The sequence below is a fragment of the Trachinotus anak genome, unplaced genomic scaffold (genome assembly GCF_046630095.1).
Source record: "Trachinotus anak isolate AG129_WGS33_773 ecotype Australia unplaced genomic scaffold, CSIRO_AGI_Tana_v1 ptg000021l, whole genome shotgun sequence".
In the NCBI taxonomy this organism is placed as follows: domain Eukaryota; kingdom Metazoa; phylum Chordata; class Actinopteri; order Carangiformes; family Carangidae; genus Trachinotus; species Trachinotus anak.
In genome coordinates, this window is record NW_027273872.1 from 928687 (window position 1) to 947648 (window position 18962).

General features: G+C 42.1%; 1 protein-coding gene across 1 annotated transcript; it reads left to right on the top strand.

Annotated features, from left to right (window-relative positions):
* Positions 1-543: 543 nt before the first annotated feature.
* On the top strand, positions 544-18704 carry f8 (coagulation factor VIII, procoagulant component). Its single transcript, XM_071458236.1, has 27 exons — positions 544-753; positions 1017-1117; positions 1436-1558; positions 2822-3034; positions 3829-4011; positions 4172-4275; positions 4868-4988; positions 5079-5358; positions 5442-5607; positions 5764-5851; positions 6853-7070; positions 7174-7318; positions 7451-7660; positions 8153-9036; positions 9143-9285; positions 10356-10521; positions 10739-10978; positions 11423-11651; positions 11767-11949; positions 12483-12599; positions 13351-13422; positions 13569-13654; positions 13820-13975; positions 14559-14709; positions 14854-14999; positions 17382-17564; positions 18007-18704. Exons 1-27 carry the CDS (start codon positions 596-598, stop codon positions 18160-18162), a joined length of 5022 nt encoding a protein of 1673 aa, XP_071314337.1. The 5' UTR covers positions 544-595; the 3' UTR covers positions 18163-18704.
* Positions 18705-18962: the final 258 nt, after the last annotated feature.

Consider the following 18962-nt stretch of genomic DNA (forward strand, 5'->3'; position numbering starts at 1 on the left):
CTCACTGGATTCTCAAGCAAACTTTACACTTTCAAACAGGGCGCGTTTAATGAAAGGTGTATAAATTGTAATGAATGGCTTTATTAATGGTTTATGAATAATTTAATAATGGTTTATAGGTCAGTTTCAACCCATCAATGACTTTCCATGAAGCAAAGCTAATGTATGTAGATGTAAACGCTGTCAGGCTTTTACTTCAGTGACATGTAGGAGGATTTTTTCCACAGTCTGAACACAGAAAGTGTTTTAATTCATGGTGTATACCTGTCCGTGTGGAACCCCCCCCCCCCCCTCTCAGTGGCTCCTCCGCACCTGCTGTTCCGGCTTCATTCATTACTCTTCTTTTATTGATCACTGTGTTTTATTCGCAGCTTCATTTCTCCCGGGACATTAAAGTCTCATCTGATCTTAGCACAGCACAGTTCGCGCAATCTCACTCACACACACACACACACACACACACACACACACACACACACCCCCAGACCCCCCCCCCCCCCCCCCCCCCCCCCCCACCCCGTCCCTTTAAATATTCCAGCCCACAGGAGGAGCGCCAGAGCCGGGATAATCACGACCCGGGACACGGTGGACCGCGATGGGACCGAGCCTTGCGCCGCTGCTGCTGCCGCTGCTGCTCTGCTGCTCCGGGGGGGGGGCGCAGGAGCCCGCCCCCGCTGTGAGGAGCTATTATGTGGCGGCTGTGGAGATCGGCTGGGACTACCTCCACCTGGACGGTGTCGACTCCGACCAGAGGTGCGTGTTCTCTGCAGAGCTGAGGGCAGTACACGTCAGTAACAGGCTCAAGCTTTTTATTTATTAGAAGCTGGTTAAAATATTGACAACTGAACATAATGACAACTGGAGATCGGTGGCAGTAATTAAGATGGTGTCCTGAGTGTTTTCTGGCTGTTTTCTTCTTATTTGATTGGATTTTGTCTCTGATGGCCTGTATTTTATTTTATTTTATTTTATTTTATTTTATTTATTTTTTTTTTTTTTTTTTTTTTTTTTTTCAGGAGGAGCTCCAAAGATATTCCTCAGAAATACATCAAGGCGGTTTACAGGGAGTACACCGATTCCACATACACTGTCCCCAAGCCAAGACCAGCATGGACAGGTAGCCCCCCCAGTGATGTTCATTATTATAGGCCACAGTTCTTCTGCCTTTGTTTAGCCACTGCCACATTTGTCTTAAAGGGCTTCTCTGCAGTTTCCTGAGTGTTTCTGAACACACTAAAGGAAGAAACAAAAGACCAGGTCCTTTAGTTTCATGGAAAAGTTTTCAGTCCTTTTATGTTCACGACAGTGATTTGGAGACATAAAGTGTAAAGTGTCTGTTTTCAACCCAAATAACCAAACTTCATCATTGCTAGTTGTGTTTCAGAGCGTGTGTCTTCTATGAATTCTCAAAGTAAGTGGTGTCCACTGGTTGCAGGTATTCAAGGCCCGGTGATCGTTGCTCAGGCTGGAGACAGGGTGGTGGTCCACTTCAAGAACCTGGCCTCTCAGCCCTACAGCATCAGCCCGCTGGGGATCACCTACTGGAAACAGTCTGAAGGTATCATGGCGTGAATGGGAGGAACGGCTGTTTTTAAGCTTTCACACTCTACATCACAAACTGTACGTTAGTCAGCCGCATTCTGTTCTGCGTGGTCAAGTAATGAGCAAGACTTTGACTCAGCTTTTAGACTCTTACTCAGCTTTTAATGTGAAATCCATGTGACAGATGGATGAGAAAATGGAAAGAATGTTTTGTGTTTTTGAGTCAAAAATTAGCAAAGAATCAGTTCATTGAAAAAGACAAGAATGTTCATGTAAATTTAATCTAATTAGTGCCAGTTTCCTGGTAGTCGTCATGAATGGTCTGATTAAGATATTCAAAAAGTGAAGTGTAAATGGTCAAGAAAAAGGGGGTTACTTCCCAAAAAGTTGCCTCCTCATTCTTTAGAAATTGCGGCAGGCAACCGTTATCATTATCTCGTGTGTGCAGATTTCTGTGCAGCGCGTTAGAGCCAAACAGTCTTCACAGCACGAGTTTTCTCCATAAAACACTAGATTTATTGAGGTTTAAATATCTGAATGATTGAATATCCCTGATCTGAGATGTTTTTGAGGATTAATCCCCTTCACGGCAGCCACTGGCTTATGTCCTAATGCTGCGGCCAGTTCCTGTAACCGGCTCATGTCTTCCTGACACAGACTCCACTCTTACAATGGAGTTTTATCATAATCTGAAAAGCTGCTCCTGTCACATCCGGGAATGAGGCTTCACATTAACATGGAATATTGAGGGTGTGTGTCTGTACACCTGTGTGTGTGTGTGTGTGTGTGTGTGTGTGTGTGTGTGTGTGTGTGTGTGTGTGTGTGTGTGTGTGTGATTTAAGTCACTGTTTCACATTATCATGAGTCAGAGTTTCCCCTGGAGGTGGTTTTTACAGCACCACACACTGTGGTTTTACTTTACCTTATTTTTCCATTGTGATGTCACACGATTGATTCATTGACTTGTTTGATTATTTATTTAGTCAAGATTAAGATGAAGATGAAGATGAAGATGGCCTTTATTAGTCCCACAGTGGGAACATCTGCAGTATTACAGCAGCAAAGTGGACAGTGCGAGAGAAAAACCTGCAAATGTCAGTAACAAACACTGCAGAAAAAGATAAATGACAAATAAGAGTAAGAATATAATAATATATTAATTTATTCATTATGTTTCCTGTGATGTTACCATGTTTTGTCCTTCAGTGTTGTATCTCTTCAACCTCACCACCCCTACTGCTGAATGAATGTGGAGTCATGCTGTGTCTTTTCTTTCCAGGAGCCGGGTACGATGACTCCACAGCGGGTCAGGAGAAGGAGGATGACGCCGTCTCTCCAGGAGGATACTATGAGTATGTGTGGGACATCAGCCCTAAGGACGGCCCCACCGCCAGCGACCCTGACTGCCTCACGTACTCCTACTCATCCCAGGTGGACACGGTCCGAGACATGAACTCAGGACTCATCGGTGCCCTGCTCATCTGCAAATCAAGTCAGTATTTTTGAGGGCAGCTTTGGTCTGTAATGGTCTTTAAATTCACGTTGCTCATCACAGAGAGTAACATTCAGCCTGTGAGAACAGTTGTATCGTCTCCTGTGTGGTTCTGGAAGAAGCTCTCTTAAAACATAATGATTTCACTTTGGGCTTGAAGACTACAAACTTTAGTAGAAGTCCTGTGGCACCAGCTGGGTTGGAAAACTTTGACATTTACCAGTCGGGGGATTGTTAAAAAGCATCTGAGGAAAGATGCTTCTGAGCTGTTGGGAATGTGGGACCCAGTGTTTTCAGGGGTTAAACTTCAGTTTAACTGTAGGTCAAACTACAATATGCTGTAGTTTAAAGGATCCAGGCCTCTGCTGCATTGCTTTTTAAATAAATCTTTAAACACTCATACATTATACATAATACATATTTTCACCTACAGAGAAACATTTCATCTTATATTGATTGTGTCTTTATATAATTATATATGTTTGTTTTGTTTGTTATGTTAATCGTGCACATTTAGTGCTGCAGCCTCCACACACCCTTTGACCTCGGTCTAAACCTTGTAATAACCACTGGTTTCTGGCTGATGTCAGGTCTAAGTCTATATTACTAAGCCCAGTCCTTTGTCATGTGGCTGTAGCTGATTAGTCGACCTGTTCTTTCAATCTCAAAATAGCCAAACTAACTTTTTCCCTAATCTCTGGCTGCACAATGGCATCGCACACATACTAACACATCCTGCTCTTTACAACTCTCAGTGTGTCTTCTACCTGTGTGATGCATGTATGTTTTCCCAGGTGCGTTCACAGAGGAAGGCCTGAGGAGAAATCCAGCATTCGTCCTGCTGTTTGCAGTGTTTGATGAGACCAAGAGCTGGTATGGAGAGGTAGGAGAGAGGATGAGCAGAGAGAAGTTCAAGAGGAGCCAAAGCAGGAAGGAATACCACACCATCAATGGATATGTCAACTCTACGTTACCTGGTAATGAACCAGACTGGCTGCACACAGAGTTTGTTCCATGAAGTCGTGTTAAAATGTTAAGTGTCGCTAACACCATGTTCAGTGTATCAGTGGCTGCGTTGTATTTGGTCTGCACAGGAATTTGGCCTCATTTTTTTTCTCTCTCTCTCTGTGTGTGCAGGTTTGACAATGTGTCAAAGCCGAAATAATGTGTTTTGGCATTTGGTTGGGGTGGGCACAGCTCCAGAAATCCACTCTATTCAGTTTCAGGATCACACTCTGCAGGTAATTCAGGCGATCGCATAAAAGTCAGTTGTAGCCAACAGATTTTTTTTTTTTAATCATTCAAGTTTTTTTTAATTCCTTATAATCCAAAATAAGAGGTTATGGGTTAAATATTAAAAATATGAAGAATGAATAAAATGAGCCAGTAACAGATAAACAGAAAGCCTCTTTTCTATGCTGACAGCTGCAGATATCACTTGTAATTGTTTAAATGTTTGACCTGAGGTAAAGAAAATGCCACAAACAGCTCAAAACCAGACCCACTAAAACCATAGAGCTCTGTGTTCAGCCTGACCTTACTTCAGTTTTACACACATTTCAGTGTAATGCAGCTTCTGTAACTAGATGCTGTACAGTCTGAACTATGCAGCATGACACTGTATATGTTAGTCTCATGTGCTTTAAAAGCCTTTTTCTGTTGATATCATTTTGGTTTCACAAACAGCAGGTAGGATGATTACACAATAGGAAATATATCATTTTTTACCTGTCACCAACCAATTTATAATTTCTGGTTTTAATCGCTCTCATTTATTATTATCATCTCAAACCGTCTTGACTAAAATCTAATACACCGGCTTTGTTTTTTCAGGTGCTGACTCATCGTAAAGTCACCATGGAGGTGACCCCTATGACCTTCATCACTGCGGAAATGAGACCAACTACTGCAGGTCGCTTCCTTATCAGCTGTCAGATCCATGCTCACCGCCACGGTAAGAACTGTGACCCTGATAGAAATTACCTTTATCTCTTCCATCTGAGTCATATCTCTGATTGCTGTGATGTTCTACTGCTCTGCCCAGATGGTATGAACGCCTTGTTCACGGTGGAGAAATGCCCCGACCCCGTCCCCCTGCCGGGACCCGACCTGCGTAACGTCAAGCACATGGACAGCAGTGAAGAGTACAGTGATGATGATTATGATGATGGTGATAATTTGTTCAACACCATAAGCTTTCAGGCCATGAAGCCACAAGTGCAAGCAAGAGCCAGCAGAGGACAGCAGTCTAAAACCTGGAGGCATTATATCGCCGCTGAAGAGGTCACCTGGGACTACGCTCCTCATCTCAAACCCACAGACAGGTAGGAAAGAAGGAGGAAGAAGATCAGAGCGTGGGTTGCTGAATTGATTTGATTGATTGTCTTTTTTTTCTCGGCCACATCAGTGATTTGCAGTCCAGATATTTACCTGCATCCCCCCATCACCTGGGCTACAAGTATAAAAAGGTGGTGTATGTAGAATATACAGATGCATCTTTCACTCAGAGGAAAAACCCTGCCTTGAGTTTGATGGGTCCACTTCTGAAAGGAAAAATCAATGATCAGTTCCATGTGAGTGAGTCAAGTTTTTAAGGACATGAAATAGAGGAATTTGTCTTTTGTGCACAAGAAATATGGACTGAATCAAAAGAAATGCTGTGTTGTGAAAGCATAGGCTCTTTGTGTGCCTTTCTATTGACCTTCCACTGGTTCAATCTGTGTCTGCAGATCACTTTCAGAAACCTGGCCAGCCACCCTTTCAATATCTACCCCACTGGTCTTACCAAGATCCTTCCACTGCAGAGAACCACAAATGGTGAACACACAGACACACACATACAAAACTAATGTATTTCTAATTTGACTCAGAATTCAAATCCCTTTTAAAGTTCAACAAAAGACAGCTTCTTTAATGTGACATGTTTCCAAGTGAAATGGAAAATTTGAAGGGAAAGAGAAATGTTCAAATTGTTCAGGGATTTGATTGGATAGTAAGAAGTGGGTGTGGCTTAGCGAGGAGAACCACAGTGATATGGAGCCGCACCAGATGGCAGAGGACCAGGAGACATTAATAGATCTGAAGTGATATCCAAACACACACTTACATAACCAATAATATCTCTCCCCTGGTTACTACAACCTATGAGCTACAGCCAGGCCACTTCAAATCACATTTATTAGGGAAATTTAATTAAGTTAAATGGTGCAAGATAAGTTATCAAAACTATTTTGTTTTACACAAAGACATAGACAGAGAGATTTTTATATAAAAATGTTTAATAATTATTTTTGGCTTTTCAAGCCACTATGTGTAGAATTGAGTTATTATTTTATTTGAAAGATGTGGCTTTAAAACCATGTCAGCAAACCTTTAACAACTCTAACTTGCAGTTCTTCACTTAATCTCCTTGCACTTAAACAGATGTCGTACTCAGTGTCTACACCAAGTTTCCTGAAGCTTTAGTGATGTCTCTCACTTGTAATTTGCTTAATAAGTCGCTTGGATAAAAGCGTAAATGTAAATGTAAATGTATTAATAATATACTGCCTTTGAGTGTACCAAGGAAATCCTCTTACAAGAAACATTAAACTAATAAAATACGGATAATATTTAAAAATAATCCACAAAATTGAATCAAGATAATGTTTAAGAATTAAGATGAAGACATTTGGATGTAATATATTTTCAACATATTATGTTTGTTTGTGTACTGTCTTTAGTGCTTTCTATAGGTCTTATTGTCATTCTGTTATCTGCTGCTGCAACACCCAAATTCCAAAAATCTGAACTTGATTTATTCTCATCTTATCAAACAGATGCAGAGAGGGACTTGCGCTCCATGGCAGTGCCCCCCAACGGGACGTTTGGCTACATTTGGAGGCTAACAACAGATGACGGGCCCCTGGAGGGAGACCCCCAGTGTCTCACCCAGCTGTATCAGAGCACCATCTCACCAGAGAGGGACTTGGCGTCGGGGCTGGTGGGCACCCTGCTCATCTGCAAGTATGAAGCCATCGACACCAGAGGACGCCTGGTGAGAGGAACTGGTCATCAATCCGGTCAAAATACAAAAAGATGCAAGCTGAAATATTGCTTCACCTCATGTAATTTTATATCTGGTCTATTGTTGCATGCAGGTGGGGCCAGATAAAGAGTGGAGCTTGATATTTGCTGTGTTTGATGAGAACAGAAGTTTGTACTTCAATGAAAACATGCAGAAATCCAGCCAAACCTCCATTAACACCACAGACCCCGAATTCTACAACTCCAATGTCATCTACAGTGAGTTCACTTCAGAGTTCAGTTTGTGTGTTTGCTTCTTCTTAACAGTTATAATATACAGTTAATAATGATCACTTTAAAACACAGTGACACAGTATCAGTGTACTACTTTGAATATCCCTCCTCTTCCAGGTGTGAACGGTATCATGTTCAGCGGGCGTCAGTTTGTGATGTGTCAAACCGATGTCACCTTCTGGCATGTGGCCAGTGTGGGCACCCAGAGTGACTTTCTCTCTGTTTACTTCACGGGAAACCTGTTTGAGTACCAGGGGCTCTACCAGTCTGTCCTCACCCTCTTCCCCATGACTGGCATGACCATTTCCATGGAGACTGAGCTGACAGGTAAGGTGACAGATTCAGGTTTAGGCCAGGTAAACCAGGTAAAGACACTGTGCCCTTCAAACTCCATATTTGTCTTATTTTTATACTGACAAAAAACACAAACAAAAGCATTATCAGAATAACTTAAATACGCTATAATCAGACAAAATTGGTATGGGAAGTACTACAATCTTTAGTTGGCTTTCAATTTAGTTTAGTTTCAGGTGTCAGATGACACCTGTATCGAAGACTGAGCATGTTCAGTAGCCAAGTATGGATCTGGTAGCGTGAATGTACCTGTGAAGCATGAATGTGATAAAAAAATGTGCCTTGTTTTCTTTTTTGGAGCATTGAGCATCGAGGCCACTTCCATTTTCCCAGCATTGCTACTGTTCTTCCTCCCAAGACGCAGCTGGTGCTTGGGCTCACAGCACATGAAAAACAATAGGTGTATCATGCAGCACCAGTGCATACACTCAAGTCATATTAATGCTCACCTTTGTCTTCTCTCAGGTGAGTGGGAGATCAGCGCCTTTGATGGCAGCCTCAAGAGCCGAGGGATGAGCATCCATTACACCGTTCGTCCTTGCGACAATGGAGACTTCCCACTAGTGGACAGATATGTGGATGAAGATGATATCTCTGCTTTTATCGATCAGATAGATTTACTGCCGAGGGGCAGAAAACCACAAAATCACACAGTTCTGGTGAAAGTGTGCAAGAAACTGGCTAATAACAGTACCCAGGCAGGAAACTCTTCAGGGCAAAACGTCACTAATGATAAAACTGAAGGGACCGTGGCTGCTGAAGGACAGTCACTATGTCAGCTGAAGAGAGTCGCAGTAACTTCACAAGGAGGAGAACCAAACAGGGCAGTGGAGGGAAAAATCCCACAGGATATCCTGGAGGAAATAGAGAGAGATGGGGAGCGGATAGTTACTCAGAATGAGACTGAACCTGGAGAAAACCCAGGTGGCAGACAGAAGAGACAGGCAGAGGGAAACTGCACGGATGGGGACATTAGTTCTGGAGCCTCAGAAGATGGAGAAACTGAGATTAGTCAAGAGGCTGCAGGAAACAAGACTGACACTGGTGCAGAGGTAAAGTCTGAGGAAGGGAATGAAATGCTAAGTGAAAAGAATGGGACGAAAGAGGAGCTTGAAAAGAGCAATGAGATCTTACTGAACAGGAATCCACCGCTGAGAGAGAAGGTCTCAACTGTGGAACCAAGCAGTTCAGAAGAAATGGATGAAAACTTCGTACCACAGAACTACATTCAGTCTGAACCTGATCGACTGACAGCGGATCTGCTACAACTGTTGGACTACAACTACACTGCTGATAACAACGCAACACAGACTGACCTGTCTTTAGAGTACGATGACTACAGCTATCAGGTACCACTCTCACTACTCTCATCCGGTGCATATTACTCCATACTGCAGATACCATGTCACATCAACTCTTCTTCCTCACCTTCCATCATTTCTTTTGCTCTCACAGGCGAACAGCACATCAGACATACCTGCCACAGGTGAGGTGAACCCGCGCTCAGGAGGGATCAAATATCGCACTTACTACATCGCTGCAGAGGAGATCACCTGGGACTACGGCATCAGAAAACCACCTCAGTTTATCAAACCCAGGTAGGAATAATATTCCATCCAGGTTTTCATCCAGGAAGGAAGTTAGTTAGAGTAGTTAGACCGTTTCGTCAAGTCAGATGAGACTATTACTAACACTCTGAAGTCTTTACAGTAGATTCACTTTGAAACCATGAGGTGATAATTAGCTTAGCTTAGCTTAGAGACTGGAAGCAGATGGACGGGGCGAGCCTGGCACTGTCCAACATTTCTGAAGTTCATTAATTAATTTGTAGGATCTCATTTGATTAAAGGAGCTATTTGTAATTTTTGCTATAATGTTCGTTAGCATTAACAATTGTTTACCGACCAGTGTGGAAAAAATGTTCAGCATCAAACTTAATTCCTTTATATGACAACCGCTGTCTCCAGTTTTGCTTCTCTATCACTTATTTTCTTCTACTGAAGTTAGCATGCTAAGCAGCTAACCAGCTAACCAGCTAACCAGATAGCCAGCTAACCAGCTAACCAGATAGCCAGCTAACCAGCTAACCAGCTAGCCAGCTAACCAGCTAGCCAGCTAACCAGCTAACCAGCTAACCAGCTAGCCAGCTAACCAGCTAGCCAGCTAGCCCCGGCTCAGCCAGACCGTCGTGCTGTCACCGTGAGCTGCTCAGAGGTGAATTATAACCAGCTGTTCATGCTAATGTTGGCGATGCAGCTATAGCAATACTTTAATCTGTACACAAGATGAAATGTAAAAACAACTATTTATAGTTTTATGCTAAGCAGCTAATTTCCTCCCATCTGACTCAGGAAGACGGAGAAATACGTGTGTTTTCCAAAATGTTGAACTACTCTATTCTTGCTTTTTTTTCTCTTCTGAGCCAGTTTTACCCTTAAACGCTAAATTACATTTTCACCTTTCTCCATCTTAATATGGCAATGTTGTCATGTTAGCATGATAAAAAGCTAAACATGCTAAATATGCTAATGTTAGTTCATAAGCGGTTCACTGTGGTTCCACCGCACAGACTGATGAAAGCTGTAGAGCTAAACCTGACAATCGGAGTCTCAGAAGTCCTGAGAGAATCCGTGTTAAATCAGCAGCACTGACTAAACGCTTCCTTCAGAGAGATCCGTCGAGGGATGAGGAAGTTCCTGCCAGAGTATAAGAAGGTGGTGTTTCAAGCCTACAGGGGGGAAGACTTCCTACATCCCATCAGAAAGGGAGAGCTCCAAGAACACCTGGGACTCATGGGACCTTTCATCAGAGCTGAGGTCAATGATCTTGTCACAGTGAGTGATTCTGTAACCTGAGCAAAATCAAATGATGAACAAATGATGCTTTGCTTTAGTCTCAGTAGCATCTCTGACACTCTCCAGTTTACTGCACGTTTCATGAGACATACCGACTGTAGACGCCGGAGCCCTCAGCTCAAAACCGTCTCTGCTTTTATGAAGAATTCCCCACTTTTGATTGGTGTTTGGCATCTCTCTCTCTGTCGTGTTCAAGGTGATCTTTAAAAACAAGGCATCCAGGCCGTACTCCTTTCACCTCCACGGAGTCTATGACCGCAGCCAGGGGGCCGGCGTAGCCCAAACCTACGCCTCCTCTGCTCCACTTGGGGTCCCAGGAGAGCCTGTGGCTCCTGGGGAGGCACGGACCTATAACTGGAGAATAACCAGGACACAAGGACCAACCAACTCTGAATTTGACTGCAAGACTGGGGCTTACTATTCCACTGTGGACAAGGTCTGTATGGGCCTTCACCTCCAGCCTTCACATTCATGGATATCCAGCATGTGTTTGCATGAATCTGTGTTATTTCTCTGTTTTGTCCAATTCTGACCCTCGTGATTCTTGTGCATATGTTATCAAAAAATAATTTATAATTTATGTGATAATTTATGTTTTCAAAAATAATAAGTTTAGTTTTTTTAGTTTGACGTTTACAATTAAGTGAGCCACAAATAGCTGTGGCTTTGTTTTCAATCATAACAGTTTTCATTGGTTGTTTAGTTTCTTAACAGTTTTTGCTTTTTTGTGATTGCAAAATCTCAAATTAAATCTTGTCTGACATCAGAAAAACATGTCTCATATTGATTCACAAGCTTAATCTTTTTAATTTTTGTATTTAAATGAAAAGGAGAAAATTCTTTTTCCATATTTTCCCTACATATTTCCTTCTATATTCAGGAGAAGGACCTACACTCGGGTCTGATCGGTCCTCTGGTGATCTGTAAGCCCGGTACCCTCCGGCCTCGTCTGAACACGCAGCCGGACGTCCAGGAGTTCGCCCTGCTCTTCCACACCTTTGATGAAACTAAAAGCTGGTACTTGGAGGAGAATCTGCAGCGGCACTGTGCCCCCCCCTGTCAGGCCAACACCGAGGACCACTGGTACCACCTCAGCAATAAGTTTGCAGGTGGAGATGATGTTGTTGATCGTTGGGGTCATGTTGTAATTACTGCGGTGTTTGTTGCAGTTGTTTTTGCGACACATTTCTCTTCATAGATGATGTCTATGCTTTGTCCTTGTAGCGATAAATGGGTACGTGGCGGAGACACTTCCTGGTCTGTTGGTCGCCCAGCACCAGCGAGTGAGGTGGCACCTGCTGAATGTAGGAAGTGACGGGGAGTATCACGCCGTGCACTTCCATGGACTGCCTTTCACCATTCACACTGAACAGGAGCACCGTATGGGGGTCTACAACCTCTTCCCTGGTAAATACACACATTCATATTCATATTTATATACAAGACGTTCACACATGGAACCTCTGTCCTTCACTCTCTCACACTTTATCCCTCATCATATAATAATACATAATAGACACAGAGATGCAATTGGAGTTTCAGTGTCAGGATCATCCCCTGCAGGCTCAGTCTTTACACATCAGACAACAAACTACAATCTATAATCCATTCATAAAATATGATTTCATTTAGACTAAATCTAGATTTGTTTATAAGCCTGATTTGGTTTTATGTAAACAAGTGTAAATTATGTGAACCACTTTAATTTAACAACAAAATATCCTGAAACCTGGTGGAGAATTTTCCAAGCAATGAAAAGAGAAATTAGTATTAATAAGTGAAGATCTAGGTGGAGCTGAACAAATACTTTTAGTTTAGTCTCCTCCTGGTTATGTAACATAAACAAAACCCTGACTTTCTACAAGTCTTCCTTGATTCCTGTATTATACGCTGTCTCATGTATTTTATTGCTCTCTGTCACCCATGTACCCCCCCCCCAGGAGTGTTTGGCACAGTGGAGATGAGACCCCCCACAGTTGGCACATGGCTGGTGGAGTGCACCATAGGAGACTACCAGCTGGCTGGCATGAGGGCTAAACTGCTGGTGTATAATCCCCGTAGGTAACATCGTCACATATGGGTGATAAATATTGTTTAGAAGGTAACTGGATTGACGTGTCAGTCTGTGCTGCCTGTGTCCATCAGCAGATGAAAGGATGGACATGAACTTGGTTGAGATTTTATGAATCCTTATGATTTTGGTGATCCATTGACTTTTCTGACAAGGACACCAATAAGTCAAAGTTTCCACTTTTCCAACATTAATAAGTGAAATCCCTCAGCCTCAGCTGGGCTGAGAATCTGAGATCACCATCATAACACAACATGAGCTAGTATGCATATTTTGGAGTATGAGTAATTTGGTGTGGCTACCAACCATGTGTTTTCATTGTTTGTCTGTTCATTGCTTTGTTTTCTGGTGCGTGATGAGCGTTTCAGCCTCGTGGAGCTGCTGACGGGGCGACAGATATTCAATAAGAAAGTAACACGATTTTGCAACACTAAGACAGATCACTTACAACTGTATTAAATCATACGACATGAATGATATCAGAGGCTTTTCCCACGTAATGTTTAATTTAATTGTTGTAATGGGAAATTCAAACATTGCTCAGCCAAATATTTGAGGTAAACCGGTACAGTTCGCATGTCATTTCCAGAAATGTAGAAACCCCAAAACAGACTATGTGTAATTCTGTACTGTTCAGATGAATTGAGTCCAGAGAAATGGATTTGGGAAATTTTTAAGTGATAATTATTTATACTTCCAAGTTTGACAAGCTGAAATTTTCTTTTACTGACATGTAGGATGTGTCTTGCCTTTGGGGATGAAGTCAGGAAGAATTGAGGATTCCCAGATCACAGCATCAGATCACATAGGTAAGACACAGTTTCATTAAACTTTCATTTAACAGACATCTGCAGAGAGAGACCCAGCGCACTGAAAATGAGAAAATCCCAAGCAGCTTTATGAATTGCTGAGATTAAGAGTTGGACCATAAACGTGTTTACATTTGTGTGTCCAGAGTACTGGGAGCCCAGGCTGGCGAGGCTGGACCAGTCGGGTTATATCAATGCCTGGATGGGAAGAAACAAGATGTCATGGATACAGGTTAGACTTTCTAATCTAATACGATTTACACTGTATCTGCTACAGTAAGTGATGCAAGACCTGAATTAAATCAATATCAGTTACGGTAATTCTCTTTGTGATGTTCATGTGAAAAACAAACAGAGCACAGTGAAATGTAATGTCCTGTGATGTGTGTTTTGTCAGGTTGACCTCCAGAGACCCACCCTGCTGCACGGTATTCAGACACAGGGAGTCAGATCGAGGCTGAGGGACCATTACATCACACACTTCACCATCTCCTACAGTCTGGACCAGGATACCTGGACCACCTACAGAGGAAACAGCACCAAGCAGAACAATGTGTGTCCTCTAATGTGGTACCTCAGTAGGATTAGAGTTAATATTTCTCTGTAATAAAATGTTGATTCTTCGGGAAATGAGTTCCTCAGCATCGCAGTGGCTGAGCCTAGAGTACAAGTTTTCATGGGACATGCAGTTCCCATATCACCAGATAAACAGACCATGTGACCACTGACATCAAGTTGTATATACAGGATACATAGTGTGAATGTAAAAACACATATATCTAGAAACAGCAATCTGTTTCCTGTGTCAGGAAGAAGACGCCTGCAGTCTGTAGACTGTCATTACATCAAGACTCACAAGAAGTTAAACGTTTAACTGTTAACCAGAGCTGGTGACTCCATCATTAAAACGAACCTACACAAATGACCTTCTAACAACCTAATGAGTAGTTTTGTATTTTTAAGTCCATCAACTACAAATTCTGTAAACTATACAGTTTTTGCAGATCACTGTTCTTGGTTGTGCGTTTGTGATTTGAGAAAATCTGTGTAAGAAAAACAAAAGGAAAATGTTTTTGCATTAGAAGTGGTTGTCCATGGGCAGTGTTCAGTCTCGTAAACTGTTTGTGTGGTTTTAGGTATTTCCGTTTCACGGAAACATGGACAGCTCCAGGGTGAAGAAAAACCACTTTTCTCCACCATTTGTGGCTCGCTACGTCAGGATTCAGCCGTTGAACTACGTGCAGAAGCCTGCTCTGCGACTGGAGCTGCTGGGCTGCGACCTCAACAGTGAGTCGTACCAAACAGTGACTGAATTTATCACAGTGTTTATTTTACTGTATGAAAGTGCTGAGAGTGTGTGTGTGTGTGTGTGTGTGTGTGTGTGTGTGTGTGTGTGTGTGTGTGTGTGTGTGTGTGTGTGTGTGTGACCAGGCTGCTCACTTGATCTCGGGCTCCAGAGGCAGATTCCCGACAGCAGCTTCAGTGCCTCCTCATCTTATTCGTCTCTGCTGCGTTCTTGGAAGCCCAGCCTCGCCCGGCTCCATCAGGAAGGCAGCGCAAACGCCTGGAGGCCAAAGGTGAACATACACACAAGAACACATATTCACAAATACACACATACTGTGTAAAATCCATATTCTTTACACATGCAAAACAAAATCAGTGCTGTTGGAAAACAATTTAATTCAATTCAACCTAAGAATATTATAGAGAGAAATCCAACAGCTTCCTCAAAGAGCAAGCACCTCCTTCTACCTGCAGGAAACCTCCAATACAACCATCAGTGGCTTTGTTGGTGCAGAGGAAGATTTTCAAGTCCATTGTGGATTTATATTTATTTTAATATTATGTTCTATTGATGTGGAGCTGGTGCAGAGACGCTGACACAGGAGGGACGTGATCTTGTTTCCTTGTACAGATGCATAAACTAGACTTTCAGCTTCCTTTAGAGACAGGATGTTCCTAGAGACTTGTTTAATGTGTGAAGTAAAGGACATGTCCTGGTAAGGTAACTGTAGCACTGGAGGCCAAGGTGAGGACATACAAAATAACTATATTATCAGGTAATGTGCTTCGGAGGTGTTGAGTCAAGTACAGTAAACTTCAGTTTTGTCTGAATGTAGAAGTAAAACTGTTGGTCATCCAGGTCTTTATGTCTTTAAGTCAATCCTGAGGTTTGACTGCGTGACTGGGAACAGTGTGTCAGGACTACAGCTCCTCTCATCCTGGTTCCCAACAGGGAGAATCAGCACGACATGACTCGCACTTGGTAAAAAGCAGACAGTGGTTTGACCTGCAGTGTCCACAGCAAAAACAAGATTTCAGCTTGTTGTCAGTTGATATTAACACTGAGATTTGTAAACACTAAATTAGGATCATGGTATTTCATGTCTTTAACATGATTTAAATCAAGCAATCCACTGGGAAATATCTGGTCTTCTTGTTTCCTTTTATGTGTCTCAACAACACTGACAAAGTGACCCTGTGACCCCCCCCTTTGCTCGCTGTGTCACTATGTTAAGAACCAGCGTCATGCATTATTGAGACTTCCCTCACATGCTCCTCTCTCTATCCTAATATTATTCTGCCTTAGATTATTTCCTCCTCTCCTCTTGTCTCAGGCTTATCGCTCTCACACTTTGCAGCACTGAGCTCTAGAGGTGTGATTTGTCCATCTATCAAACTGTTGAGCTGTTATTAAAAGTCACACGACAAACAGTACGTAGCACTTATGATTATGGACAAGGGTCAAACACTTGGGGCCAACTTTTACCTAGAACAGTGTCCTAAAGGTCTGAACAGATAGTTTTGTGTTGTGTGTTGTTTTTTCTGTTTTTAACGTTCTTAGAGGTTTAGGAACATTTACCCTTTAACAGCAGCCGTGGTCAGTACTCAGTCATTGTCAGTAACATTAGCATAAACAGGAACAAAGCACTTCTTGCAAATGTGTTCCAGGATACAGACTATAATGGGACAACCTTGATTTACTTTTCCTTGTTTATATAAATGCAAGTGGTTTGACGTTTAAATAGGAAAATGGTGCTTGGCTCGCCTCACACTGGGTTTCAGCTTTGAATCATTCTTAATTGTTGGGACTTTTTCTGCAGCCAAGCAACCCTCTCCTTATCATCTGCATAATAATGTTTTTTCCTAAAATGATGGCTACAAGAATTATAATGGAAAAAAGTCCCCACACTCACAGTTCTTCTGGTTTTGCCAGATCACATCACACCAAAACGATGCACTGCCAGAAACCCAGTTTATAGTTTCCTAGTCTTCGTAGAGAAATGTGGGAGAGGAAGTGGTGCAGTGTTCCCTTTGCCATCTCTGCATCTGTTTCTCGTTTCCTTTCCTCTCAATCTGCCTGCTTCGTTCAGAGGCTTGTAATTATTTTTTCATTCTTCTTCATAAGATTTCCTTCGTTTTATTTAATGCATTACACTTAACTTTTGTTTTTCCTGCCATATTATTATATAATGTCCTTCTGCACATAATGTCATACACAATGCTACACTTGGTTCTGGAGTTTCTACAATAAAGCAAATCAGTGAATCGAAAAAAAAAATATATAGACATTTTATTTACATTTAATTTTATTTATTTATGTTTTTAATGATAATATTAAGTCTTTTGCAGCAAACTGTTCCTAAACTATACGAGACATCAGCCCTCATGCATGAGGTGCAGGATGATTAAGTGAGTTTAGTTTTAGTGCAGACTCGGACTCCGTGGCCTTTGTCGTCCACAGCTGGAGCAAATCAGAGTCTTATTCTGCCCGAGCAAGCAAACAAACACATATTAAACCAGCTCTTTTAGCCCTTCTCTGCTTCCACGAGTTGTTTGGAAACTCGGTATAACTGCTCACTGGTGTTTTTGCTTGTTTATTTTTCGTTGTTCTTTTATACGAATATTTTACTTTCTGAGATCTAAACGTGTGTCCTCTGCCCCCGTCACCCCAGAACAACAATCCCCACGAGTGGCTGCAGGTCGACTTGGGGAAAATGAGACGCATCACAGGGGTCATAACCCAAGGAGCCCGATCGCTGCTGACCCAGATGATGGTGACAGAGTTCTCAGTTACCTTCAGTCATGATGGACTCACCTGGAGCAGCGTGTTAGAGGACACCTCCCAGAGAGAACAGGTAGACCTCATGGACATTTGAGCATTTGTTAGCTAATCCAGATTCCTGCCTGACTACGTCTTCATAAAAACTTAAAAACTTTAGTCACTCCTTCAGTTACTCATTATACAGAAGGTCTCATCTATCTGGATGAGTCACTCTGCATTTCAGAGCTGACAGATCACCACAAGAATCCTAATAAAGCCTGTTTCATGTTTTAGTAACACAGTGTACTAAACACTGGTATGAAGCTTGAAAATCCCTGGAACTAATAAAACTTCTGGGCAGATGATCAGTTCTTGGCTCATGTAAAGATTTATTTAGAAATATAAAGATTTATCTTCTGTTTCTTTGTTAATCAGAAGTGTTCATTTGTTAATCAGTGTTAATTTCTGACAATTTGTCTAAACTCCCTCATTTTCTCTGTTTCTGTTTATTTTGTTCCTCCCCTTTCCATCCTCAGATCTTCACGGGAAACAACGATCCAGACGAAGAAGCTGTCACAGTTTTTGATCCCCCTCTGTTTGGCCGCTACCTTCGTATCCACCCGCGGGGCTGGATCAACGACATCGCCCTGCGCCTGGAGGTCCTGGGCTGTGAGACGCAGCAGGTCCTCTGACACCACTGGACAAACTCACCGACCGGCACGCAGCATTTCAGCAGCAGCATGTGTGTGTAGACTATCTATGTTTTATTTTGGAATTTGACAAGTGATGAGAAATGTTACATTGTTATGCTGAACACTTCTTATATATAAACTGTTTGAATTTGAATGAGAAAAGCTAATTCTTCCGTAGCCACAACTTTGTTTACATGTTCACCTTTTTGCTGATGTGGCGTTTGATCATTTACTATGTTCAGAAGAAAAATCCTGTCCAAAAAGACAGGAAGTAAGTATGTTTGAGGTCATATTAACATGGATAAATATGTGAGTATTATAAGATATCAGTTCTAAGATAAACTGCTGAGATACACAGTATTTGCTTTACCTTTGCAGCACACAGCTGTGCTAACTACAGAACCAACCTTTTAAATGTAAGCTTGTGTAAATATTTCAGATTCAGAAGGATGTATACAGTTTGACTGGTTGTTGTATATCATTGGGAAAGTTTGTATTCATTTTTTGCTTTATTAGAGTTTATATAAACAATCAATCTTAAAGAGAGTTTCAGTGGCTTTATTCCAAACCTCAGGTGTGACCTACAAATTCACAAACACAAAAACACAAGGACACACATTTGCTTCCCAACTGGAGGCAGAATTTTAACAATTATGTGTTTTCAAAACTGTGTTTGAACACTGGCACCTTCAAACAATAGCATTAAGATAAATCGAGCATGTCTTGATACACCACTTCCTGTCCTTTTGTTTTCTTCCTTCTCTCTGGTGCAGTATCTGTTCTTCCTCCTGTCCATCTGA